Consider the following 23,109-nt stretch of genomic DNA (forward strand, 5'->3'; position numbering starts at 1 on the left):
CCCACGAGGGATTTCTTATTATACGTGTTTTACTAGAGACATTCCATGGGCGCCGCCATAGCTTATTGGCGCGGCTTAGTGGCTTTTATTGCCTGTTGGTACTTCACCAGGCGTCGCTTTACCTCGAATCTATGACGTTTCACCTACGTCACTTCATGGCGAGTTCTCAGTAACCAGTGACAAACTTATGGCACATATCTTATGAACTTATGGTCGATGATGAAATAGATAAAATTACGTTATGCTAAACGTCCATCGATACTAAATTCTTGACCCAGCATTTAGGAACAATAATTAGGAACACCCGTTAGCTAATAATTAAAAAAATACATTAGTTAATTATGAATTACATTGCCAATGACTAAACTTCCCCAATACATAAACAAATTAAACGAGCTCCTGTCTTTATAATATATAATAATATTTCAAAGAAAATCCTTGAATTTTTTTTTAATAAAGATAGGAGAGATTAATTATAAATACTTTGTGTAATGAAAGTATTTACCGTTTAAGTACCCTTCATCTTATTTTAAAAACTTTCCTCGTTTCTGGAATAAATTAATACTTATCATGAATTACTTTATGTAAACCATGAATATACCGTTTCATTAGGTGTAAGAACTCATGTTTGCAATCGCAATCAAACGTCGCCATTGACCATGATCAAGGTCAACTGTAGACCGACGTTACGTAACTAATGTCCTGCACCATTTTGCGCGAGGATCAAAAACCATTATGTTTTCTTTAACATCAATAAAACCTAAACTCGAAAGGAACAACTTCAAAATAGAATTTCAAAGTCGAATGAAATCGATGAGTAGCTACAACACGTGACGGAAGTGGGCATATGACTCGAAATATCGGCTCCCAAAAATATTCCTTTGGCAATATTTTTAAATTAATGTGATAAGGAAAATTAGCCGTTTTATTTTATGTATTTCGTTGGGAATAATTTAGAGTACGTTTTGTTTTGGCGACCTTGAGACACTACTGGCTAGGGAATTTAAAATTGAGACAGGGAATTCTTATTATGCCCCGATGATATTTATAGAAATGGTAGCAGGTTGTATCATACCTTAATTGAAAGGTGATTCCCCGTGTCACCTTTATAATTTCATGGGGTTACATGTGATATATTGGAAGATATCAAAAACTGTCGGATTGATGCATAATTAATTTAATTTCTTTAAGTTTCCTCCATTTTTGGTACACAATTTCTACATCCCTAATTAAACCAACGGACTGTGAACGTACCTATTTCAATTAGCGTCTATAATGACTAGTTTAATGACTTTTTTTTGTAGATTTTTCTAGTTCGCCTTGAACTGTCGACAGTGAAAAACTTAAAAATCAGGTTTCAGATGACAGTGAAATTTCTATAGCCAAAAGCCCTAACCAAAACATGGTGTAACGAAAGAGGGGACATCCACTTGGCGTAATTGGTGTACTCTTTAATCTTTAAAAAGCCCCTCCCCGTTACGTAACCAGGTGTACACGAAAACAAGTGATTAGCCCCTCGCTTACGACAAAACTGATTGAGGGCTAAGAATGGTAATAACATGGATCTTATATAACCTATTGGAAATATATTTTCAAAAATATTTATTAACTATATGCACGACCATGGGATATGGTTTGCGTTTTAGTATATCAAGGTTATTCTAATTTAAATTTTAATGGGGTTTAAAGGAAGGGGATGTAAATGAAACTGTTTTCCCCCCAAAGCTATTGCAACCGTTTTTTTCTTTCTGGTCCTCTTTAAATCTCAAAGTCCATTGCAATAGCCGCTCTAGCTAAGAACTATTATCGATTCTAGCTACTCAAGACCCTCAACAGCGCACGCGCTTGTACTTCAGTCGGCTTTTATTTCCTGCGGAATATAAACCGCTCTGTATTTTCCATCGTCAAACGTTATCTAACAATGCTCAGAGCCACCCGTGTAGAATTATATTGTTCCATAGAATAGCTAGCTATCATCAATACAAGATGGACAAAGGTATTTACAATTTTAATTAATTTTCTAGATAGGATTTAATATTTAAACCGTCTACTAGGGGAGGACTCCAATATAACGCCGCGTTAAATTACTTTATCTCAGTATATACGGTTTTTATTTCCAAACAGTACAAGAGTACAGCACTACAGCTGCTCTCCCTCGTATGATCCAATGGGCGTTTACTCTCATTAACAAGGGAGAGAACGATACCGCTGTATTTTTTCAGCGGTTTATGTAGATGTTAGTTAGGCAATTAAACCAATGGGAATGAATCGTAATATCGCAATTGAAGTGTTTACGCCGTCCGCGGCTATCTCGCCTTTTGGTTTTTCCTTTTTATCTTTTAAATTTCATATCTGTCTGGCAGTACTTGGCTTCTTTTGGGATTAGCTTTGTACGTAGTTTTCGCAGATTAGAAAACTTTGGGTTCGCTTGTTGCTAGGATCAAATCAGGTAGGCTAGCCAGTGTTTTGCTTTTGAGTTGTGCCATATGATCGTAATTTTGTGTGCCCATACAATACCTGTATTGATAAATTATTACTAAAAGCGTGGTACGTGTAGCCTTATATCTATGATCAGTTGTGTTTACATGTAGGATTAGAGGTATTTTTTGTTTTTTTATCATTTTAGGTTTAGGTATCTACTATAATCCAAAGACGATGGCGATGACCAATATAGGCAAGAACATGTTACGGCGTGTGTACGTCGTAGGAGTGGGTATGACCAAATTTGAAAAACCCTCCGAATCCACGCGAGACTACCCAGAAATGGTCAAAGAAGCTGTCACGGAAGCGTTGACCGACTCGAAGGTCGGATACGCCGACATCGAGCAAGCCTGCGCTGGTTACGTCTTCGGTAACTCAACCAGTGGTCAACGTGCCCTTTACGAAATGGGTATGACTGGTATCCCCATTCACAACGTTAACAACAACTGCGCTACCGGATCTTCCGCCTTGTACTTGGCCAATCAGATGATCGCTGGCGGTTTGAACGACTGCGTTTTGGCCGTTGGTTTCGAAAAAATGGAGAAAGATTCCTTCACTTCCGGTCGTTATTCCGCACAAGCCAACCCCATGGAGAAACACGTCGTTGTCCTGTCCGAAACGGCCGGTATCGATGAAGGGGCTATGACGGCACAGTTGTTCGGGGCCGCTGGACGCGAACACATGGAGAAATACGGGACAACCGCGGAACAGTTCGCCAAAATCGCTTGGAAGAACCATAAGCATTCGACTCAAAATCCGAGATCTCAACAACGAGAGGAGTACACGTTGGAAGACATACTGGCCAGTCCCAAAATGACGGAACCATTGACGAGGTTACAATGTTGTCCCATGTCCCACGGCGCCGCATCGGCCATTCTCATGTCAGAGGATTTAGTCAAAAGGAAAGGTTTACAAGATCAGGCCGTCGAGATCCTTGGAATGGAGATGTGTAGCGACGTTCCTAGCGTTTTCCAGGAAAAGAGTTGTATCAAGCTAGTTGGCTTTGATATGAGTAAACTGGCAGCTGAAAGGTTGTACAAGAAAACGGGGCTGGGACCCGACGACATCGATGTCGTGGAACTACACGACTGTTTCTCAACCAACGAACTAATTACTTACGAAGCCCTTGGTCTTTGTCCCGTCGGAAAGGGTGGAGAGATGGTAGACTCCGGCAACAATACTTACGGAGGCAAGTACGTCGTTAATCCGAGCGGAGGTTTGATTTCCAAAGGTCATCCTTTGGGAGCCACAGGCATCGCGCAGTGCGCCGAACTTTGTTGGCAGTTGAGAGGTCTAGCCGGGCCTAGACAAGTTCCAGGCGCCAAATTAGCTTTGCAACACAATTTAGGGTTGGGTGGCGCCGTGGTAGTTGCACTCTATCGAATGGGCTTTCCAAATAGTAAAAACGTGAACCAAAGAGTACAGGCTAGACTTTGAATTGGGTCCAGAATGAAATTCTCGACGCATTCCTATATTGAAAATCACTTTCTCGAGAAACTAATTAGAGGAAAAAATATATCAAGCAATAAATTGGTCAGTTACAATCAATAAAAATTCCTTGTGTCTCCTCTATAATATTAATGTTACTACGAAAGTATACATTGACTATTGTATAAATATAATATGATCCTGATAAATTTCAAAATTAAATATAATGATTTTGAAATAAATACGTAACGAACGTCAAGATGCTAATCTTGACCATGTATCTATAAGAGAATTTATTAATAAATTGCGTGAATTGAAGTGAATTTATTCATTTCAACAATCCCTAATGATAGTATTAAAAAGACTTGATTTTGGAACCGCGTCATATCAATATAGGTAATTAAATACAATTTTATAAATTAATCATTCATTCTTAATATAGAGTATATAATTAATGATGATATATAGTTTGTATTTTCGTCAAGCCAATATCGTGCAGCTCGTGACTTTTAGAATTGTGTTGGAAAAAGTATCAATTAGATTTCGAAAAAATCAATTAAGGGTTATCAGGAGGAAGGTTCCTTTTTATTTGGATTTTGTCCAATTTTTTAGCCTCGAAGGAAGTCTTTTACTCAGTAATAGTAGTAAATAAGTCCATTTAATATGGCATTGAAGATTTGTAGGAAATAAAGCTGGCGCTATAACATATTGTTAACGATAATATGTTTTTTTGTCATTAGCTAGGACCTTATATGACAGGCTTCAATGTAAAATAAAATAAAAAAATTCGTAAGACCTTGACTCCTTGAGTTATAAAGATTTCTATGGTTTTGTTGTATGAGAAAACATCAAATCTACAAAGTAAGACAAGACCTAAGGCCTTTTTTTTTCGTAGGGGTACACCTTTGGAAACACGAGCAACTTTGCTAAGAAATAAACCGTACTGTCCTGCACCAATCTGACGAGTACGGAATTTTGTATTGAACGAGGTTTCTAAAACTTTATTTGTTCCAAACAATAGGGTGGTATGTACAAAAGTTTGTGTGTGCAAAGCAATAAAATTTAAGCGATCCAACCTTTACCGATCGTAGTTCCTGGTTTGCCACAATTAACTTAAAGCAGAAACAATGGACAAAGTCCATTATCTAATTATTTTATCGGCATCTTAGATCGCGAATTGCAGCCTTCGCTAAGTCAATAAGACGTTCTTGGTTCAGTTTCGAGGGGTCTCGCACTTATCATCATTATGGTTATTCAACCGTAACTTGTACAACAATTTCATCCGAGCCCTTTAACCCGTTAAGCCCTTAACGCTTGACTGGTTTCGCTTTATGGAAAGGTATTGTTCTTAGTGTTATTTATTTATTATAGTACAGAATCCACTGGTCAGCGTTATATGGTACTCTTTTCTTCGAGATTCAACTGATATGTTGTGATTAGACATAAAACCATTCTACTTTTTGTGTTATTTAATTATTGTTTGTATAATAGCAAAATAGTACGAAGTCCATATGATGATTGGTTTTTCCTCTTTGTTATGGTATTTTTTGAATGGAGGTAATAGTTAAGTCTGCTTTATTGTGTTTCTATAATAACTGTTCATTCCGTTTGTTTGGTTCATTCAAAACATTACTTTCTGCAATTTTTCTACCAGGAAACTAATCTTTAGGTCTACAATGAGTTTATTCATGTTACTAATAATATAAGTAACATAAATAATATGTTACTTATGCTAATAATATTGTTCCGTTATAGGATATGCGCGTAGGTATTAGGGCTGTTGATCTTTAGGACTTTAGATGTTCCGCTTCGTTTAGAGATAATCATGCATTTACGTAATGCGGCTCAGCTGGCGTAATGGTGAGTTGGTTACTGTGGGGCCTATACACGTGACATGGACAGATTAAGGTTACGTCATTAATCTGAAAGGGTCAAGGGTTACCGCAGAAACGAGCTGTTTTAGTCATGCATGTTGTTATGTCCGTGGTTTAAACATGGATAAAGAGGAAATTTGTTTTCACTCTACAGGATAGGCAACTCCCTATCCTTTAGCGTGAAAACAAATTTCCTCACGCTCATTCTTTATGCATGGTTTTAGTATTTTGAAAGTGGCGCGTATATTATTGTAGAGGGCGACATCGTCTCGTCTTTTTTTTCCCGCCTATTGACTTTTAGCAGCAGCCGGAGTTCGATAATAAAAATGGCGGTGATGCGTCTTCCTTTTCTCTGTGGAAAATCTTGGAAAAATATTTCAGCTTTTCGGTAGGCTCTGATCTTCTGAAACGAAACACACGTTTGTAAAATTATTTGTAATTCATTGGTGTGTTCGTTTATTTATTTTTATTTAGCATGCGAGCAGATTTCCTTTTAAATTATACTTTATTTTCGCAAATGTCCGTCCGGGTGTGATTGAAGTTAACTAGTTCCTTCGTTAGGCCTACAAAATAGGCCTTAGATAAGCCAGCCACCATTGTTATATTTTGTTTCGTTTTTGGATAATTTTCGGTTAATCAGCGTTGTTTTGAAGAAACTATTCCCTTATAACCGCGTGTTTTAGGAAAATCCTATCGCCACCTATGAATTTCAATCTTCAAGGAGTGTTAGACCAAGTTGGTTTTGCTGCTTGTTCGTCAAACTTCAATAACAATCATAATCTCATCAATTCATGTATCGGGGATTTGAATATCCCAAATTCGTGCAACAATTTAAGCGTTGGGAGCGGTGGCGCCTTGAATAACTTCAACCACGTTCCTCAGAATGGTGGTCATAATGTTGTCCCTAATACTTCAACAACCAGAGGCTTGACAACTCAAACTCATACTCCGAGTTACGCTAAAGTGTCTACTCCCATGGCGCCTAAAGTAGCGTTACCAGCTCCAGCACCCAAAAAACCTCTTACAGCCTACATGCTTTACATGAAGGAAATGCGACCGGAGGTCGCCAAAAAGAATCCTAGTAAGTTTTGCTTTAACGAGTACAATTCCTGCAATAACTGTTTTATAGCCTTGAAGGTAACGGATGTAGTCAAGAAAGTGGCTGAAATGTGGCAAACTTTGGACGCTAGTGAAAAACAGGTAAAAACAATTGAGAAAGGAGTTTAATTTTATAAGTAAACATTTTATTTTACAGAAATACGTTGATAAATTTAAACTGGACCTCGAACGTTTCAATGTCATTAACGAGGCTTATCATAAAAGCCTAACTAAGGAACAAAAAATGGCAATTAGACAGCAGAAAAACGACAAACGCGAAAGACTGACTAAAAGGAGATTAACAACAGTAAGTTTTTAAAATTTTCAAATTAACATTAATTAAATTGTATTATTTTTCAGCAATTACGGGAATTGGAAAAACCCAAGGGGCCAAGAAGTGCCTTTTCCCTGTTTTTGATCTCGCGTCTCCCAAATCGAGGAGATTTGCCAATTACCGAATTCACTAAAGAAGCTTCGGAAATATGGAAGAAACTCCCGGATGAAACTAAACAGGTAAATATTTTGGGTCGATTTTTAAAAAAAAGTTTCGGTAATGTTTATTCTTCACACAGATCTACTTCAACAACGCGCGAGAGGACAAAATTCGCCACGAACGCGAAATGGCTGAATGGCGTAACATGCTAGAACGCGAAGGTCATCACAATGTCATCAAGGCAGTCTTCAAGGATGAAAAGTCAGGAGGAAGCGGTATTGGTGGTGGTGGAGGCGGCGGCGGTGGTAGTAGCGGTAGCGGCAACGTGGCTACTAATAAGAATAAGAACAAGAAAGCCAAAACCAGCTTCGGTGGTCAAGATGAAGATGAAGGTAGAGAGTACTTACAAATTCTCAAGTACCCTCCTGCTGGTGCCGTTGATATAAACAGTTTCAAGTGAAGAAATTGCGGCTAGCGATTCTCTTTACTCTTTTTAGAGTTGTTATTATTAATAATATTTACTATTTTGTAACGACAAATCTTTTTTTTTCCTTTTTCTCTCGTTTTTTTGGCCGTTTTCGAAAACCCACCCACAACAAAAATATCGTCTCGCCCATTTTGTTCCATTTCACTTCAAAAAAAAACTAAAAAAAAAAACCAACCAAACAAACAAATAAATAAATATTTGTATTTCTCGTTTTTCATTGTATAAATCTTAACTATATTTAAACATGTGCCAGTATTGTAAGTAGACTGTACATTCAATTGTATTGGAATATAAAAAAAAACATCACTTTTCGTTTCTTCCTTTACAAAACATTCCTGGTGTCTTTATTTATTCGTCGTATCTCGTTATAACGCGCGCTATGCTATATTTAGTAACACTAGCGGCTTAATAATAGCTCCTCCCCGTTACCATCAAAATGGCGGAGAACGGGAGAAGAGAAATTAAGAGGCTGATAGAAGGTAGGGTGGGAGGGGGGGAGTTGAACGGTTGAATTGGACGGGGCGGCCATTTTTTTCTTTGTTTTTTACTTACGGGCGTATTAGGAAGCGACCAATGATAGCGCCTACTTAATCAGTGTCAAGGGTCAAACACAATTTTAAGGGTTCTAGAAAGAAATTAAAAGAATAGTCTGCTATGTCATATCGTACGTGTCGCGCAAGCCATATATATCAAAAGGACAGTCGGCCGTCTTCAAAAACGCTTCTAAACTTTATTTAAAAGTGTTTTATCGCGGTCCGGGAACTCAATCTTGGAAATATTTACGAAACGGGCGTGATTATTCACGATTGGGATTTTTTTTACTCCAATTTCACGACCTTTAGCTGGAATTCAAACCCTCCTGGTAACTCCTTCGATATAAGCTGTATCAGTTTGCGCGCTGAATTCTTAGAGTGGTACGAACTTTCGCTTTTGGTTACCTATTGTTAGTATAGTTTTGGTTGCACAGGTGTGCTGTGTGACGATATTTTAGACTTCCAACCCATCCCAATCTTTTCAATAACACGTGTTTTTTGACCTATTCATCTTGTTCCTTTTACCGCCGGTCTTGACACAAAGACGACCTTTCCAAGAACTAAATTTACCACCCAAGCAGCCAAATGCAGGTGTACTTTTTTAACAGCTTGAAAAGAACGTGTGAATTTTAACTCGACCCATGTCCAAATTTTGGTAAACCTGGCAACTAAATCATTTGAATCATTCGACAACATGACTTCGACGTGTAACGTACGGTGTTTGATATCTAGGATATAATTTTCGGGCCATTTGAATCGTCTCAATTAACATAACCCGAAGGAAAGCTTTGGGAATAAAAATTGCGCGCAAGTCTGGTTCGTATTGATAAGATATTTCTTTATTTATTTTTAATTGAAACTATAAGTAACGTAATGTCGATAAGTATGCCATTTATGGAGAGCTTTCGGCAATACTGGTGGGTTGAATGCGGTAGGAAAACTGAAACACACCAGTATTTCTGCCAGAACCGGGGTAAGAATTAGGAGAGTGACGTACTACTCAGCCAAGGGAAAGTTTACACTGAAGGGGCTATGGAAAATTCCTCTCATTTGTGTTATTTAGTGTTAACTTATTGGCATACTTCTATGTTGAACATTACTTTTCCACCCCGGCCCTCGCCAGAAAAAAATGTGGAAATAATTCACCCACGCTATAACGCGCTTAGGACACCTGTGCTTCAATACCGAGCCAGGTGCGTCCACTTCCATAATATCTATATTAGAGTCTTCCATGATTGGCTAGTTGTGACTTTCTCGGAAATTGCAAAATATGTCTGATTGTGTCCCTTTATTCCCTAACCCAATCTGTCTTCGAGGGGAGAGCGAGCAAAGGCAAAATTCACCCACTGAAAAACCGGCAATGATAAAAGCACACGTATCGGATTGCATGTGGGCTTTAACTGGGTCCTAAGATTCTTTAAGAGAGGGTTCTACGGTTCTATGAAAACATTATGATGAAAATAAGGCGGCAGCTATAATTGCGTAACGTTAAAGAGATGCACGCAAAACAGGTGTTTTCTAACTGAGATGGTACGGAAAAACAAATGGTTTCGATCAATTCTCCCATTGCTATGGTATCGATTTTCCCACAATGCGTTTTCTACTTAGCTTATATCATCGTGAAAATTATAACGGAAATAAAATGCTTTAGGAATGTTCCCATTCGCGGTTCCGCCTATCGAAAGCGAAGAATTGACGGATGATTTATACCGATGTTGCTTTCACGAGGGTAAAGAAATTTTCAGATATTGGTTAGACCCAAAATTCTTAGTTCAGGCAAAACAAGGAGCTCAACGACTATATTCTATATTAAGCGGAAGAAGGGTATAAATCTATAAAAGTAGATTGATTTTTGAATGTCTGATTCCGGAACTTGTTTCTTTCAACTGACTAACTGACCGTAGAGTCCCTGACGTAATTTAGTATAAAAACTTTCTCTTTATTTGCTTGTACGATCCTCATCCGGGAGGTGGTAGTGCACCTTACTCATTTAGGGATTGTCCCTCTCTCTCTCTCTGTTTCTCTTCATATTTTCACTCCTCTTTGCCTCCCCGTCTCCTCGGCAGCGATAACTTGGCGGGAACTGGTAGAGAGTGGGAGAGAGCCGCAGGTTGTCAGCTGGGTCGGCCGTGAAAGCTTTAACATCTGGGAAAAAGAGGAACTGAGAAAGTTGCCATGACAACCAAAATCGGCTGCATGGGGAAGAGACGATGGCCCTTCGGCGCGCGCCTTCTCTTCTCCCCATCTTAGTCGAGTCAAGCAATCCACGCACCGGCAGAACCCCAAAATCATCCTCCGAAAGAAAGATCAGGCCGATACCGAGTCCGGGATTGCTCCCCAGTCAGCCGGCCAAATAAATATACCGTTCCCTTTCTTAAATAGATTTCCCGACCTAATGACACGGAAATGACCAACTCGGAGAAAGAATTCTTGCAAGATTATCGACAATTAGTTCACCCATTACCTCGTCGCACCATGCTTAGGAATGAACTTCCGGAAGCCGCCAGTGACGATAGCGGGGTAGGAGCGGACAAGGTGAAAGAGACGGAAGAATTCTGGGCTTCCAAACAACCCGGAACTAGTACAATAACGGGAGTTACGCAATTATCTCCCGCTTTGTCAAACAGCGGTGGTAGAAAGAACAAGAGAAAATCATCGGAACCGAAACGTCGTGGAGAACTCTTATTGATGAAAAGATTCCAGTGGGCGCTGAACGACGAAATTGAAGTTACGACTACCACCAGTACCAACTCGGAAGTAACCGTACCACTTCGTTCCGCGGAAGAAGGCGATCGGCCCAGTAGCGGAGATAGTGGATGTCATTCTTACGATGGGACGCAGGTCAGTAATGTTTTAACTCTCAATATTTTTTAGGTCCCCCCTGACCCCCTATGGTGGTTGTTGCACCACCGAGTTATTTTTAAAGATTGTGATTAAGGTTTATTTAATTTATAGATAACCAAACGTAGACTTAACCCCGAAACGGATGTGATGGAACTTGATAAACCCATTGATTTAATAAGTCGTCCCACGAAAACCGAATACGAAAAACATCGAAGAAGCGTCATTAAAGTTGCGCAGAAAGTTAAATCTGAAAGATTAGCAACGAAAGACGCGTGGCACGCCACTGGAGCGTCATCAACGAAGTTATTATACAGCCCCAATCCGGAACTGATAGTTTCGCGAACAACGAATTTTGTCAACGGGTTTCAAGCAACGCCTCGTAGTGTTGACCAACACAGAACGGTATTAGAATCAAATAAAAATAACCATAGACAAAAGGAATTGAAAGTGCATGAGACCGCGATGAGATCACATCGCGAGAGTATAGCTGTGCCAATATGCGCGGACAGTACTGAACAGAACTCTAGTGACTCCTTGGACAATAATAGAAGTCACGGTGGGTCGTACGTTGATGAGACATCTCCTCAAAAATCATCCCAACCGCGAAGTTACTACAAAAGCATGAGTAGACAACGACGCATCGAAGCCAACGCCAGGGAAAGGACGCGAGTTCATACGATTAGCGCGGCCTTTGAGAATTTACGACGTGCGGTACCGGCGTACGCCGATAGTCAAAAACTTTCTAAATTGGCAATATTGAAGATTGCCAGTTCATACATTCTGGCATTAGCCTGTTTGAACAAAATGGACTATAGCGAGGAACAGCGAAAACCCAACCTGGCGGAATGCGTCGAACTTTGCACCCAGACCATACAATCCGAAGGCAAAGCCAGACGTCGAGGAACGAAGGTAATTACATTTATCCCCTAATTAAGTTTTAGAATGTGCTAGAGCGCGTGATGCCTCGCAGCATATTTGAATGTGATTTTTCAAAATCAAATATCGAAGATAAATATTTCAAACACTATTAAAACTAGCGTCTAAATTAGTTATATGTCAAGGATGCCAATATAGCTCTGATGAAATACCCTTAAATCCTATCTCGCACCGTTTGGGGTCATGGTCGCGTAGATTTCCTCGTAACGCCATAAGTATATATATGAGCTTCATCTCCATCTTCTCAATACGAAGATGTCGATGGTTAAATAGGACCAACGTCATTTTTGACGAAATCACTTCCTTTCGCAACCATTATTCCGGGAGGTATCAGTTAAATTATTCATTGAAAGCCGCCGGGAGTCTTTGGTAGTAATGAATTTGGCCGCCTTTTGTTTTTAATGGCAACCGAACCGGTTAAGAGGGTTGTTTTGGTATTATTCCACTCTACCTTGGATTAGAGATGGATTGATTATAAGATATTGGGTGACCTTTTAAGTGAAATACGATGGAAACAGAGTTAACATCGTCCCAATTAAGTCCAAGAGTTTCGTCGCGATTGCTAAATAATCCCTTATTATTATTATTTCTTATGATCATATTCGGATTCCCTGTCCACATAGGAAACGCGAATCGATTATAAAATTGCCATAAAATTGATTTCATGGTGGTCAAATTAGAGTCTGGACGACTCAATTATATCCCGTTTTGTTATAAGCATTAATGAATTATAATAGTAATAATAAGGCGACTCGCAATTTCTAATCACGTCTCGTTCGATAACGATCCAGGATATCACCCAAGGATCGTTATCGTCTCCGCGTAAACGTTACGTGACTAGAGTCTAAAATCCCTCCAAATTCTCCTTAGGGTTATTATGGGTTAATAAACTAATTAAGGAGCTTACATCGGGGAAGGGATACTTTAACACCCTTGTAAGTGATTTAAAGTGTAGATGAACTCGCTGTTGCTGCTTGTGTCACGGAGACTTTTAGAATACTCTTTTATTTCTTAAATCAAGTTTGATATTATTTCTCCGCGGTTGTATTATTGTTTGATTCCGTATGACTACGCCCAATGTCTCCCCTATCTACTTTTAAAATATCCGGTTTTAGAGCCAACGATCAATTTTCTTTGAAGATATTCAGCTATTATTATTAAAGAACCTGCATCGGGTCTCCCGGACTCCCGCCTCTGGAAGATGTTAGTTGCGTCGGCATTTTGGCGCCTACCTACATGACTGTTAAATAAATTTCAACATTCCACCACTGCCACTATCACTACCACCCTCCCGACTTGGTGTGGTGTTTTTTTTTTTTACTTTAAAAGCACCTGTTCGTTACGTTTTGGCACAACCTGCTTGGAGAATTCACGGGTTGGCGATCTCTCTTGTTTAAAAGCGGTTTTCGCGATACCCAAATGAAATGGGTGGCCTGCCCTGTCAGAAATATAAACAAGAAGTCGCGTTACCTCAATAGGAAGTACATTTATCCACTCTTGAATGTCTTGTAGCTTCTCCAGCGTTACCAGACCATTTATGAGTCAACTGAGAAAGGTTAGAGGTCAAGTGCATTTATGCACTCTTGAATGTCTCATCCAGTGCTACCAGACCATTTTTGAGTCAACAAAGAATGGTTTGAGGTTGAATTTTAATCAGTTCTTGTCTAACTTAACTCGCAGAGAGTCTGATAACAATAAGTTGAAGTTAAAGATAACAAGAGGTGAATATTTTTTTTAACCTCCCTATTAGTGGTGACAACTATTTTGGGTCTGCAAAGAACTGACCAAGGCATGACACACTGAAGTACTCTTGTAGCAAATAACCCTTTAAAAGCTGCCCAAGTTGTAACCTATTTTCCGGTTGAGTATCAATTATGTTTGACAGACAAAAATCCGTATAAACATTACCACTCATTTTTGTGCTCCGCGCCCTCCCAATCCCAAAATGTATTTTAACAAAATTCGCGGCGTTTTTTTCTCATATACACTTGTTCGCTCGTGATTCTTCGAGCTCGTTGCCTCGCACGCCCAAAAATATACTGGGACACGAGTGAGAAGCCTCTTCTCGGATACCTGCTACAGCCGTACCTTTTTCAAACATCTGGGAAGGTAAGAAACAGGTTCTATCGGTTATTGTCCGCCCAAAAACGAAGAAGCACCCCGACCCGCCGACTATAAGGCTTCGATCACGTTTTGGGAAACAAGTATTCGACCTCTGTAGTCTTCTTTTTCTTTATTACAACGGGCGTTTTAGAAGTTAAAACTAAAGTTAGATACCCCGCAGCTTCCAGTCAGAATGGCGTCCAAGGTTTACGTGTAATTCCACCAAACATCCGTGTCAAATAAATAAAATACAGATATAAAACCCGAATAAATATTTCTCGGTTCCCCCGAGGTGATTGGACCTTTAAATAATATTTTAGCAACTTTCATGTGGTATTTTAAATTGGGTAACACCCGGCCGTCTCTTAGTGTGGTCCCCAAGAAGCAGAAGTCCATAATATCCAACCTCCCTGTGGTGGATTCCTGCTTATAATTAGTGCAAGTTTGCAAAATGACAGGTGTATCTAAGTTTGACCTTGAGAATATGGAAGGAATAGGTCAAAGATGACCCTTGGAACGTCTTACAACCGGCTGACCACTGGCAGCCTGAAGATTTCCATAAAATTCTCATTTGTCGTATAAAAACTTAGACAATATTAAAACTATAGACTGCGGGGGAAAGGCGGGTTTTGTTGGTGGGGGCTCTGGGAAACGACGGGCCATCTGGAAATACCGGCCTGCATACAAGCACGATCTGACCCACCCCCTACATTTCCTTGTAAATCTAACAAACTCTGTTAAAAAAGTAAATGAACACGAAAATTCGATAGACTCAAGGGTCCAAGACGTTAATCTTCTTGTGAAGAGTTAATTAATGTTTACTAATATTCTTTTGCAAATATGGATGCAACAAAGAATCAGCTAATTAAATCTAGTTAGCATTCATGTTTTTATAGAGCTCTGCGTAAATGCATTACGATTAAATGTTTTATAATAATCGATTGTCGGTTTCTCTGTGAAAAGATGCTATCTCAACTTTCCTCGCGGCTTGCTTATCCTTCTTTCATCTTTTTCAAGAACCTCTAGAATGGATTTTATCTTTCATATCGACTATCTGTCACTCTGCTAGAAAAAACTAGAAATGGGTTTTACAAAGTTCCTGATTTAGCTTCAAGGAAAATAAGACTTAATGTTCTTCGAGTTAATTTGTTTCTGATACACCCCCACCTCCCCCGGCACCTCTAAACCACCGACTAGGAATTCCAGAGGATCTTTCTTCACTTTCTGGCCCGCCATCTTAGTCCCTGGCCTTTGCAGAGCTTTGCCAATAACGCCCACTTGTATTTTTGCACCGGCTCTAAGAGGACTGTGTTCTTTCAAAAGTAGAAGCCATCTGGTGAAAATTCTGCACTCCCGCCATCCCTCTCCTCCTACCATTACGTAACATTATATCCTTGTTCGTAATTGAAAATATTATACCGCTTTATACGACAAGGTGCACTAGCTGCGTGATTCGGTTCGTGTCCTCTTTCACCATTCGGGGAAGCGGTTTATTTCTCAAACTGCTACTCCAAAAGGTTTCAGAGAATCAATGTACTCTATGGTAGAGGCTTCTAGGGGGTATTGTAAGAAATCGCCGCCATAAAGAGGGTAATTTTCCTCCATTGATGGGTACGATTGACGCTTGAAAAAGCCCGGTGCACCTTCCCATTTTCAGAATTGAAAAAGAGCGTATTCATATTTTTTAGACTATGAGAATTGATTCCATTTATACCAGGAGGCCAGCCTACTTGGCGCACAAAGTGCAGTACCGAGTATCCTTTACTCCGGTTGTAAATGGTATCAATTCTCCTAGTCTGAAAACTATGTATTGTGACACGAAAACGTGACATATCCGAAGGCCATTTTACCTATCTTTCACAAAACTTTAGTGATGGTCTGGGGTTATGAGCAATTGGGTGTTCCACGCTCCTTGCCTCTGGCCACTAAAGATAAGAGAATCTGCACGATGCAGGAGGCGTTCTTGCTGCTATTTGCAGGGGTTACCAACCCAAGGAACCGTTCGATGTCAGATTTAACGACCCAAGCTTTTCTTCCCTTATATACAGATATACAACGTGGTTCAGATAAAAAACCTTTCTAACTTGGACGGGTCCTTATTATTAGCTATAACGTAGCCTATTGTGTTTTTTGATCCGATGCACCCTGCATTTTATAGTGAAAGGGAACGGCCAATTTAAATGCACCCTCCCTCGCAGAAACAGATGCACTTGGCCTTTTTGTAAATCTGTTGGCCGTAACGTAATGGCCCATAACTCCTTTCGATGATAGGCCGCGGGGATAAAGCGAATCATCTGTGCCATTACTTGAATGAGAGAATTTTGACCGCCTCAACAACTACACCAACAAATTCATTTTAATTGCGGTATCTACTTGTTCAAGTGCACTTGAAAAATAGCGTAACGTAACTTTAGGCACATCGATACATCACGGCAAAGAATTAGTCGCGGTTCAAGAAGGAATACCTCAACGTACTATTTCGTATTCAATCTGTTACCTAATACATACGGAGAACAGTGTTTGAAGTGGTTAAACATCGATCTAAGGCCTCTTAAGAAGCTGAATGACAAGTTTTGAAGGCAATTGGTCCGCGCGGTTCTATAGATAACTGAAACTAATTCAATATCGCAATGGCAACAAGCTATTGGTTGGTTTTCCATTTTTAAATCGGGTTCAATAGAATACCCTTTTCACCTTTTATAAGATAAGATCTTTCGAAGAATAGCTAGCAAAACCTTGTTATTGTTAGCTACCGGCGTATTCTCCTTTTGAAAATAACGGTATACGTATATTGCACGAAGGATGGAGTCACCTCATTAGGTACAGCTGCTGATTCTTAATAATCAGCCCCGTTTTCGAGATCATCTCTTCTCTCTTCGCTTCGTTTGAAGTCTCGTGGTGATGGCGTAACTTGGCGCGTGCGTGAGCGGCGAACACGAGCGACTAAAGCGTACATGGAAAATTGTTCTGGAATAGAAGGTTCTGAAATGACGCGGAGTCTAAGCACTTGTATGGTTCTAAATTCGTTAATTTCCTACTACCTCTGAATATATTGGAATTTAGTATTATTTGCTCTGTCGCGACGTCGTAACCAAACCGGATGTGGATTGAGAATACTTTGATCGTGAAGATACTTTCTATTCCAGTCCATTATTTTCTCTGGAGCCTCTCTCCATCTCTCTCTCTTTTCCATTATCCTCCATCTATCCCTGATCTCCCAACCAGCTGACGTTCTCCTCCCCAAACGCGAAACCCCAACCTATAGCTCTCCAGGCTAAATAATCAACCGACCGCCCCGTGCACATTTCCTATATATACCTATGTACACCCAATTTTGCCTGCTGACAAAATATCGTGCCGCCTAACTTCTAAACACGTCTTTCGGATTAAAACTTCCTTGCTTGCTTGCTTAGTGTGGAGTTATTCCTAGTAAAAATATATATTACCGCCCTGTGACGGTAAAGTAAAAGGGAAAGGAGTCCTTACCCTAGCTAGGACTGGGGACACCTGACTCGCAGCTGGGGCTTTTATTACGCAACATCTCCCAAATTTACCCTCGGCTATAGTTAGTGCGTCAAGAAGGGTTTCAGGACTGTTCGAATAAGTATGGTTTGTGCGCTGCAATTCTGTCTAATTTTTCCAAAAACGTGTTAAATAAGGCAATAAATACAGGGCCTTCAAAAAATGTGGGCGTTTCTGAGTCGAAAATGTTCTACGAATTTTGTCTAGCTGAACTTTGGTCCTAAAACCCTTCTAGGAACACCCTGTATATAAGTAATAACTACCAATTGAATCAAAACTGTTTAGGCCAACTACAGCAGACGCGGAGGAACGATTCGGTTAGAAAAAGTGGAAAATTAAATCTTCGTAGGCGGCGTGTTTGTCTGGGATAAACTTAACGGGGGAAAACCTTCATCTCCTAAAAAAAGAACGCGTAAAGACAGAAGTTTTTATTGCCACAATCGATTTTAGCTCAAAGCTGGCTAGTCACAAAGGGAATACACCCTCTGCTTCCAGCCTCTTCCATCTCTCCAATTCCATCCTGTTCCATCCCACTCTTCATCGTGGCGCGCGGTCCCTCATCCCTCTTCTCGTTCCAGCCTCTCTCTCCGCTCTTGAGCTTCCTCCATCCCTTATCCCGACGGACGCACCTGTTTTCCCTCAAGATGTCCCAGGGAGAAAAAGATTATTAAAAAATATTAAAATCCGTCACCCAAAATGAGTGCGCAGCTATATAAAACTATTTTATTTAAACAGATGGGCTAACATGACTCGCAATCGAAACTAATCAAGCTAAAACTTAATATTAACCTAACCCTAACCTTGCATAAACCTTCAAAATGGCGCCCGAATAGTAACACAATGTCCTGACGGGATATTTTGTTGCAGAAGGATTGTTCTTGAAATGACAAATTCTTCCAATGTCGATACGTTACGTCAGAGTTCCAATTATAAACTTTAAATAATTATAAAAAAATTAACTTCCCAACAATATATTCTAAAATATCATTAGTCTTCTGTTTGTTTTTAATGTCACACTAAAACCAACCAGATGCATAAAAAAACCACGCAATCTTCCAGACTTGTATAGTCAATTCTCTTTTTCAAGAGTTGAAAAATTAGAGTATGACTCAATCAATATTTTATTGTATATCCAATTGGATCAGTTCAGGAAAACTGATCTGAACTTAGTGGTATACGTCACGTGGGTTTTACCAAGAAGAGGTACAGTAACTTGCAAATGGTCTCTGATTTGTTAAACTGTAACTTTTGAAGTAGAATGTAGAGAGACATACTCAGGTTTATTAATACTTGTTGTTACTTCCACATAAAGAATAAGAAAAGGGAGAGTGGTTACCGCCCTGTCATTTCTTTCGCCTGTAAAAGCAAATAGAACCTTTAACACCCCTCAGTTTTTTTGGTACGATGAGGGAGGAACTGGGTTCCCCATAACGGTTCTCTTTTCCTTATGTTTTTGTAGGACCCAGCTTCGACTGAAAAAAAACCTCACCACAACTCTATGGTGAAAATAATATTCCAGTTCGTGATTTTTTTTTACAATTACTGGTAGTTAACTATGGATTTTAATTTTTGATTATTAACTATAAAATCTATGAAATTTTGTACAGACATTTTTAACGAATGTATAGTAATCGTAAGCCACCCTAAAATGTGTTTCTTTTCTTTTCAGGGATTGCACTGAATGAAGATTCAATTCTCTACTTGGTCAAGTTTAAATTTTCGCCATCTTAGCAATTTAAAGAATGGTCTTGATGTAAAAAACCTCTGTATAATTTATGAGTACTTTGTTTTAGTAACACCCTCTGTAACCTTTTTAAATCCAATTCATCGGCCAATCTCGTTTAAAAAAAAACAGTTGTTATTATTAAAAAATGGCTTAAATATTTAATGAAAAAATTATCAAAGTGTTTGCTAACCTTTATTTAAGTGAAATTAATTTAAAGACACGTCGCATTTGAAGAGGAAAGTAAGTTCATTACTACTTACTTATTAGTCAGTAAATTGGGAATGTAAATAATTTTTAAAGAAGAAGTATATAGAAAATATTATAGAAATTTTATTGATTTGCTTGTAAAACAATCTTCTGAATAAGGTGAACTACTAAAACTCTATAGTTCCTTTTAGGACAATTTTGGCTTGACCACCCAAGTCCACTCGACCATCTTCACGCAAGGACAATCGTAATTCCCCAACTCTCTTCGAACATTGAAGCGCTGCCGAAAAGTATTTACAAAGTTAACAACTATTATCAAGTGCAAATAAACATTTTGTTCCCTAATTTTGTCCATAATACCGTCATACCATTTAATTCTGTTTTTCCAAGTATTTCACCCCAATATGGAGCAAGAAGATTATGAGCCGAGCCTAAAAGTGTATCACATGTTAACATGTACACACATGTTCCATGATCATGATTTTTTAAAAGTTCAATATAAATTACCGCAAACTGGATCTTCGTTGACTCCAACGAACGGTGCGAAGTATCTCGAGGCAAAGTCGTACGTTTGACCTTCTTGACCAGTAAATTGGGTCCCTTTCATGGTGACGATAACACCTTCAATGGCGTTCTCCAACTCTTTCATCTTCTCGAATGCCGGTGTTAAATTTTCCATATCAGATCTGAAATTAAGAGCGTCGCTTTTAGCGCTTATCAAAGAACCATAGCCATGGGGGTGACAGTGTCATTTTCGTGTTGGATCAGAGCAAGTTGCGCTCGATGTAAGCAAGCTTGCTTTTGCCCTTGTTATTTATTTACCTTGAGACTTTGTCGTCCAAACGAACAAGTAGTTTTCTAGTTTCATAACCGAACTGTACATCCACGTAGGGCAAATCTCCAACTACAGCCTGAGGTTCATTGCAAGTTTATAATAAATGCCATGAATAATTAAAGGAGATCAAACGCGTGGTTACTTTGATAAGCTCGTTGTATCTGTCGTGCCAAATCTTATGCGGTTTATGGTTAGGAAAGTTAAGAACTATCGAACCGTCCTGTTGTGGACTGGCGAATAGAGTTCCAGAAAATTTGCTCTCTAAATTGAGAATGGGGTTTCTGTTGGCTGTATATTAATTATTAACACGCCAATTAGTTTAATTAAATAATTATCGATGATGGTAGTTACTGACAAAAGATGGAAGCCACAATTTTAGCAGCAGCCAGAGTTGCGTGTCCACAGAGGGGAACTTCCGCCGATGGCGTGAACCAGCGGGTACCGAAAGTGGTACCACTTTGAAAATCAATACGTTCGTCCAGTTTGGACAAGAAGACCGTTTCGGACAGGTTCATTTCACTTGCTATTTTCTGTTTAATTTCATCGGGGATTTCCTATCAGAAATAAATGTCCTCAACGTCAGGTATTTTCCAATAGAGAAACCGACATTTGGTTTAATTAATATAAAATATTTAATACATACGTCGTCGCTTTGTAGTAGACAAACGGCTGCCGGGTTCCCACCGAACGCACTCTCAGTGAAAGCGTCCACAATATACATTGGAAAAGAACGCACCATTTTTTATTCCAAGTAAATTAATGAAACTATATAGACTGTAAAATATAAAACTTCTTCTATGACTAGCCGAAGACGCAATGGGACGTCTACTATCAATTCTTAGTCGTCTAAATGATAAAACTCTCGTGTGATATAATATTTTGGAATCCGTTCAAGTATCTGCGACCTTCAATAACGATACGAAGATACGATGTCTTTCTTTTTATTTAAATTTATATTTGATATTCTTAACCATTTGCCAATGTTAGTCTATATTCTGACCGCGTTTTGAAATCTTAAAATCAAAAGTTCATACAGAAAAACAAAGTAGAAGCTTGCTCAAAACTTCGACCTCAAAAAAATATCTTCTCTGATTGGTTTATTCGTGTAGGGATTGAGAGGACTCGGGTCATTTGCTTCTCATTTTAAATGGCGTTTACAGGCAAAGGCTGGGAACTGGGAAGGAAGTACACTTTTTGTTACCACTACGAACTTTTGATAAAATGTATATATTTACTCTTGGGGTTAAAGGTAATAAATGTCGAACGAAATTAAATTCTGGCCTCGATAGCTTCCTTTGTATGTCCAGAAATTAGTGACTTTCAATGAAATGTCGTCATATAGGACATCAACAAAAAGAAAAGTTGCTACAATTTGGGGGGATTTTTTTTTGACAGCGCAATTTGCAAACCGTTTGAACCTATTTAGATAATAAATCTTAGTGACACTCAAGCCGCGATCATCTTTGACGTGTTTTTTCTTCACTTTTACTTCTTGTGTAAGATCTGGTAAGATGAAATATGACTGCAGTCAGTCACACTTGGGTTAATACGCGCGTGCGAGAATTAGTATTATAATATCTTGGGACGTCCAGTCAAGCGTGAAATATTCATTATTTAAAAATTGATAATAAATAATATGGAATCGGCAAATATATCGAAACAATAGTGAGTTTTTTTTTTAAAAAAAGGTACCAATAACAAAATGATGTACGTTTCCTGTGTTGCGAAATGTGTTAAAGCAAATGGACCTTCGCTTTTGTTTGTAAAGTGTTGTGTTAATGGTTCTTTTTGCAAAATACCCTATTTTGAGGTAAATTCCTTCCTCTTTTAGATAAATATGTAAAATTGTCGTGGTATTCTAATAATGCAAATAGAATAAATACGTCACCACTGCAACCAGTGCACTTGATACCATTTACACTGCAGGAGGTGAGGCTACTTGGTACCGCACTTTGTACTCTAAGTAGCCTGGCCTATTGGTGTAAATGGTATCAATCCTCCTGGTCTGATAATTATGTATATTAATTTGACTGTCAAGTATCGTTAAACAGTCTACTTTGAACCCGCGTGCAGTCAGTAGAGTAATGGCGCCTCGTTGCATTGACTGCGTTAGCATCTATAGAAAGTTAATGTGGGATGCCACTACTATGTAATGTGTTTATTGACGCATCAATTTCCCGCTAAGGGTGGATCCCCAAACAATGGGATATTTTTTGACCTACATTTGACACAAATCACCACCGTTCATTAGGGATATGACAGTGTGTCAGTGAACGCTATAATTTTATTCCGTTCTACGTTCTAGTAATATGCGGACGCGGTAAGGCTACCATCAGTATTGGATAATTCACCCGTACGCCTAGCAAGGTGAGTGTTATACATTTTTTTTAAAGAAACTGTAAAATACCCAAACCTATTTCACTTAACTATAACCCCTATCAGTATTTTCTTTTTAACAAAATAATATTTCGTAAAATATTTTGTGGTTTAAGGGAATACACCCTTAGGCATTTCGTCAGTGTTTTTGGGGATAGTTAAAGTTGTACGAGAGTTTGTTGAAGCGGTTAGTGGTCAAGAGAACATCGTAGACATAAGGTGGTCA

At 39.1% G+C, this 23,109-nt stretch overlaps 4 protein-coding genes across 13 annotated transcripts; 3 read left to right on the forward strand and 1 right to left on the reverse strand.

The window, feature by feature from the left end:
• Positions 1-1,840: 1,840 nt before the first annotated feature.
• Positions 1,841-4,227, forward strand: LOC149650783 (sterol carrier protein 2-like). Of its 3 annotated transcripts, none has more exons than XM_089847402.1 (2): positions 1,841-1,996; positions 2,627-4,227. In XM_089847402.1, the coding sequence occupies exons 1-2, from the start codon at positions 1,987-1,989 to the stop codon at positions 3,916-3,918; spliced, it is 1,302 nt and encodes a 433-aa protein (XP_089703528.1). In that variant the 5' UTR covers positions 1,841-1,986; the 3' UTR covers positions 3,919-4,227. The 3 variants fall into 3 exon arrangements, with proteins under 3 accessions (XP_089703528.1, XP_089703526.1, XP_089703527.1); XM_089847400.1 differs by lacking the exon at positions 1,841-1,996 and adding an exon at positions 2,124-2,449; XM_089847401.1 differs by lacking the exon at positions 1,841-1,996 and adding an exon at positions 2,403-2,547.
• A 1,822-nt stretch (positions 4,228-6,049) lies between these two features.
• LOC149650784 (transcription factor A, mitochondrial-like) lies at positions 6,050-8,133 on the forward strand. Of its 6 annotated transcripts, XM_089847409.1 has the most exons (7): positions 6,056-6,171; positions 6,467-6,864; positions 6,913-6,983; positions 7,039-7,188; positions 7,242-7,394; positions 7,454-7,706; positions 8,055-8,133. In XM_089847409.1, exons 1-7 carry the CDS (start codon positions 6,110-6,112, stop codon positions 8,060-8,062), a joined length of 1,095 nt encoding a protein of 364 aa, XP_089703535.1. In that variant the 5' UTR covers positions 6,056-6,109; the 3' UTR covers positions 8,063-8,133. The 6 variants fall into 6 exon arrangements, with proteins under 6 accessions (XP_089703536.1, XP_089703535.1, XP_089703533.1 ...); XM_089847410.1 differs by having other exon boundaries at positions 6,050-6,202; positions 7,454-8,133; XM_089847407.1 differs by having other exon boundaries at positions 6,057-6,171; positions 7,454-8,133.
• Positions 8,134-8,991: 858 nt separating this feature from the next.
• On the forward strand, positions 8,992-19,572 carry net (atonal bHLH transcription factor 8-like protein net). 2 transcript variants are annotated; one of them, XM_089847406.1, is made up of 4 exons: positions 8,992-9,150; positions 10,717-11,175; positions 11,290-12,087; positions 19,409-19,572. In XM_089847406.1, exons 2-4 carry the CDS (start codon positions 10,741-10,743, stop codon positions 19,418-19,420), a joined length of 1,245 nt encoding a protein of 414 aa, XP_089703532.1. In that variant the 5' UTR covers positions 8,992-9,150; positions 10,717-10,740; the 3' UTR covers positions 19,421-19,572. The 2 variants fall into 2 exon arrangements, with proteins under 2 accessions (XP_089703532.1, XP_089703531.1); XM_089847405.1 differs by having other exon boundaries at positions 9,011-9,150; positions 10,401-11,175.
• A 107-nt stretch (positions 19,573-19,679) lies between these two features.
• On the reverse strand, positions 19,680-21,612 carry LOC149650786 (phenazine biosynthesis-like domain-containing protein). Of its 2 annotated transcripts, XM_089847415.1 has the most exons (8): positions 21,578-21,612; positions 21,151-21,520; positions 20,863-21,061; positions 20,650-20,795; positions 20,495-20,583; positions 20,180-20,358; positions 20,041-20,103; positions 19,680-19,952 (listed from the first exon to the last, which is right to left on the reverse strand). In XM_089847415.1, exons 2-8 carry the CDS (start codon positions 21,244-21,246, stop codon positions 19,840-19,842), a joined length of 885 nt encoding a protein of 294 aa, XP_089703541.1. In that variant the 5' UTR covers positions 21,247-21,520; positions 21,578-21,612; the 3' UTR covers positions 19,680-19,839. The 2 variants fall into 2 exon arrangements, with proteins under 2 accessions (XP_089703541.1, XP_089703540.1); XM_089847414.1 differs by having other exon boundaries at positions 21,151-21,599.
• Between the last annotated feature and the right edge of the window lie 1,497 nt (positions 21,613-23,109).

This window comes from Phalangium opilio, unplaced genomic scaffold (assembly GCF_054372755.1).
Source record: "Phalangium opilio isolate 3A_F unplaced genomic scaffold, DU_Popi_V2 ptg000082l_1, whole genome shotgun sequence".
Taxonomy (NCBI): Eukaryota; Metazoa; Arthropoda; class Arachnida; order Opiliones; family Phalangiidae; genus Phalangium; species Phalangium opilio.

Bases quoted from the DNA above. Each gene is read 5' to 3' on its own strand.
- LOC149650784 (XM_089847407.1), top strand. From the start codon at position 6,110: ATGGCGGTGATGCGTCTTCCTTTTCTCTGTGGAAAATCTTGGAAAAAT. The intron at 6,172-6,466 runs GTAGGCTCTGAT...CGCGTGTTTTAG, and splicing joins AAAAATATTTCAGCTTTTCG to GAAAATCCTATCGCCACCTA. The intron at 6,865-6,912 runs GTAAGTTTTGCT...ACTGTTTTATAG, and splicing joins GGTCGCCAAAAAGAATCCTA to CCTTGAAGGTAACGGATGTA.
- net (XM_089847406.1), top strand. From the start codon at position 10,741: ATGACCAACTCGGAGAAAGAATTCTTGCAAGATTATCGACAATTAGTT. The intron at 11,176-11,289 runs GTCAGTAATGTT...TTTAATTTATAG, and splicing joins ATTCTTACGATGGGACGCAG to ATAACCAAACGTAGACTTAA.
- LOC149650786 (XM_089847415.1), bottom strand. From the start codon at position 21,246: ATGGTGCGTTCTTTTCCAATGTATATTGTGGACGCTTTCACTGAGAGT. The intron at 20,359-20,494 runs GTAAATAAATAA...TCTTAATTTCAG, and splicing joins TTGGACGACAAAGTCTCAAG to ATCTGATATGGAAAATTTAA. The intron at 19,953-20,040 runs GTATGACGGTAT...ACTTTTCGGCAG, and splicing joins TGGAAAAACAGAATTAAATG to CGCTTCAATGTTCGAAGAGA.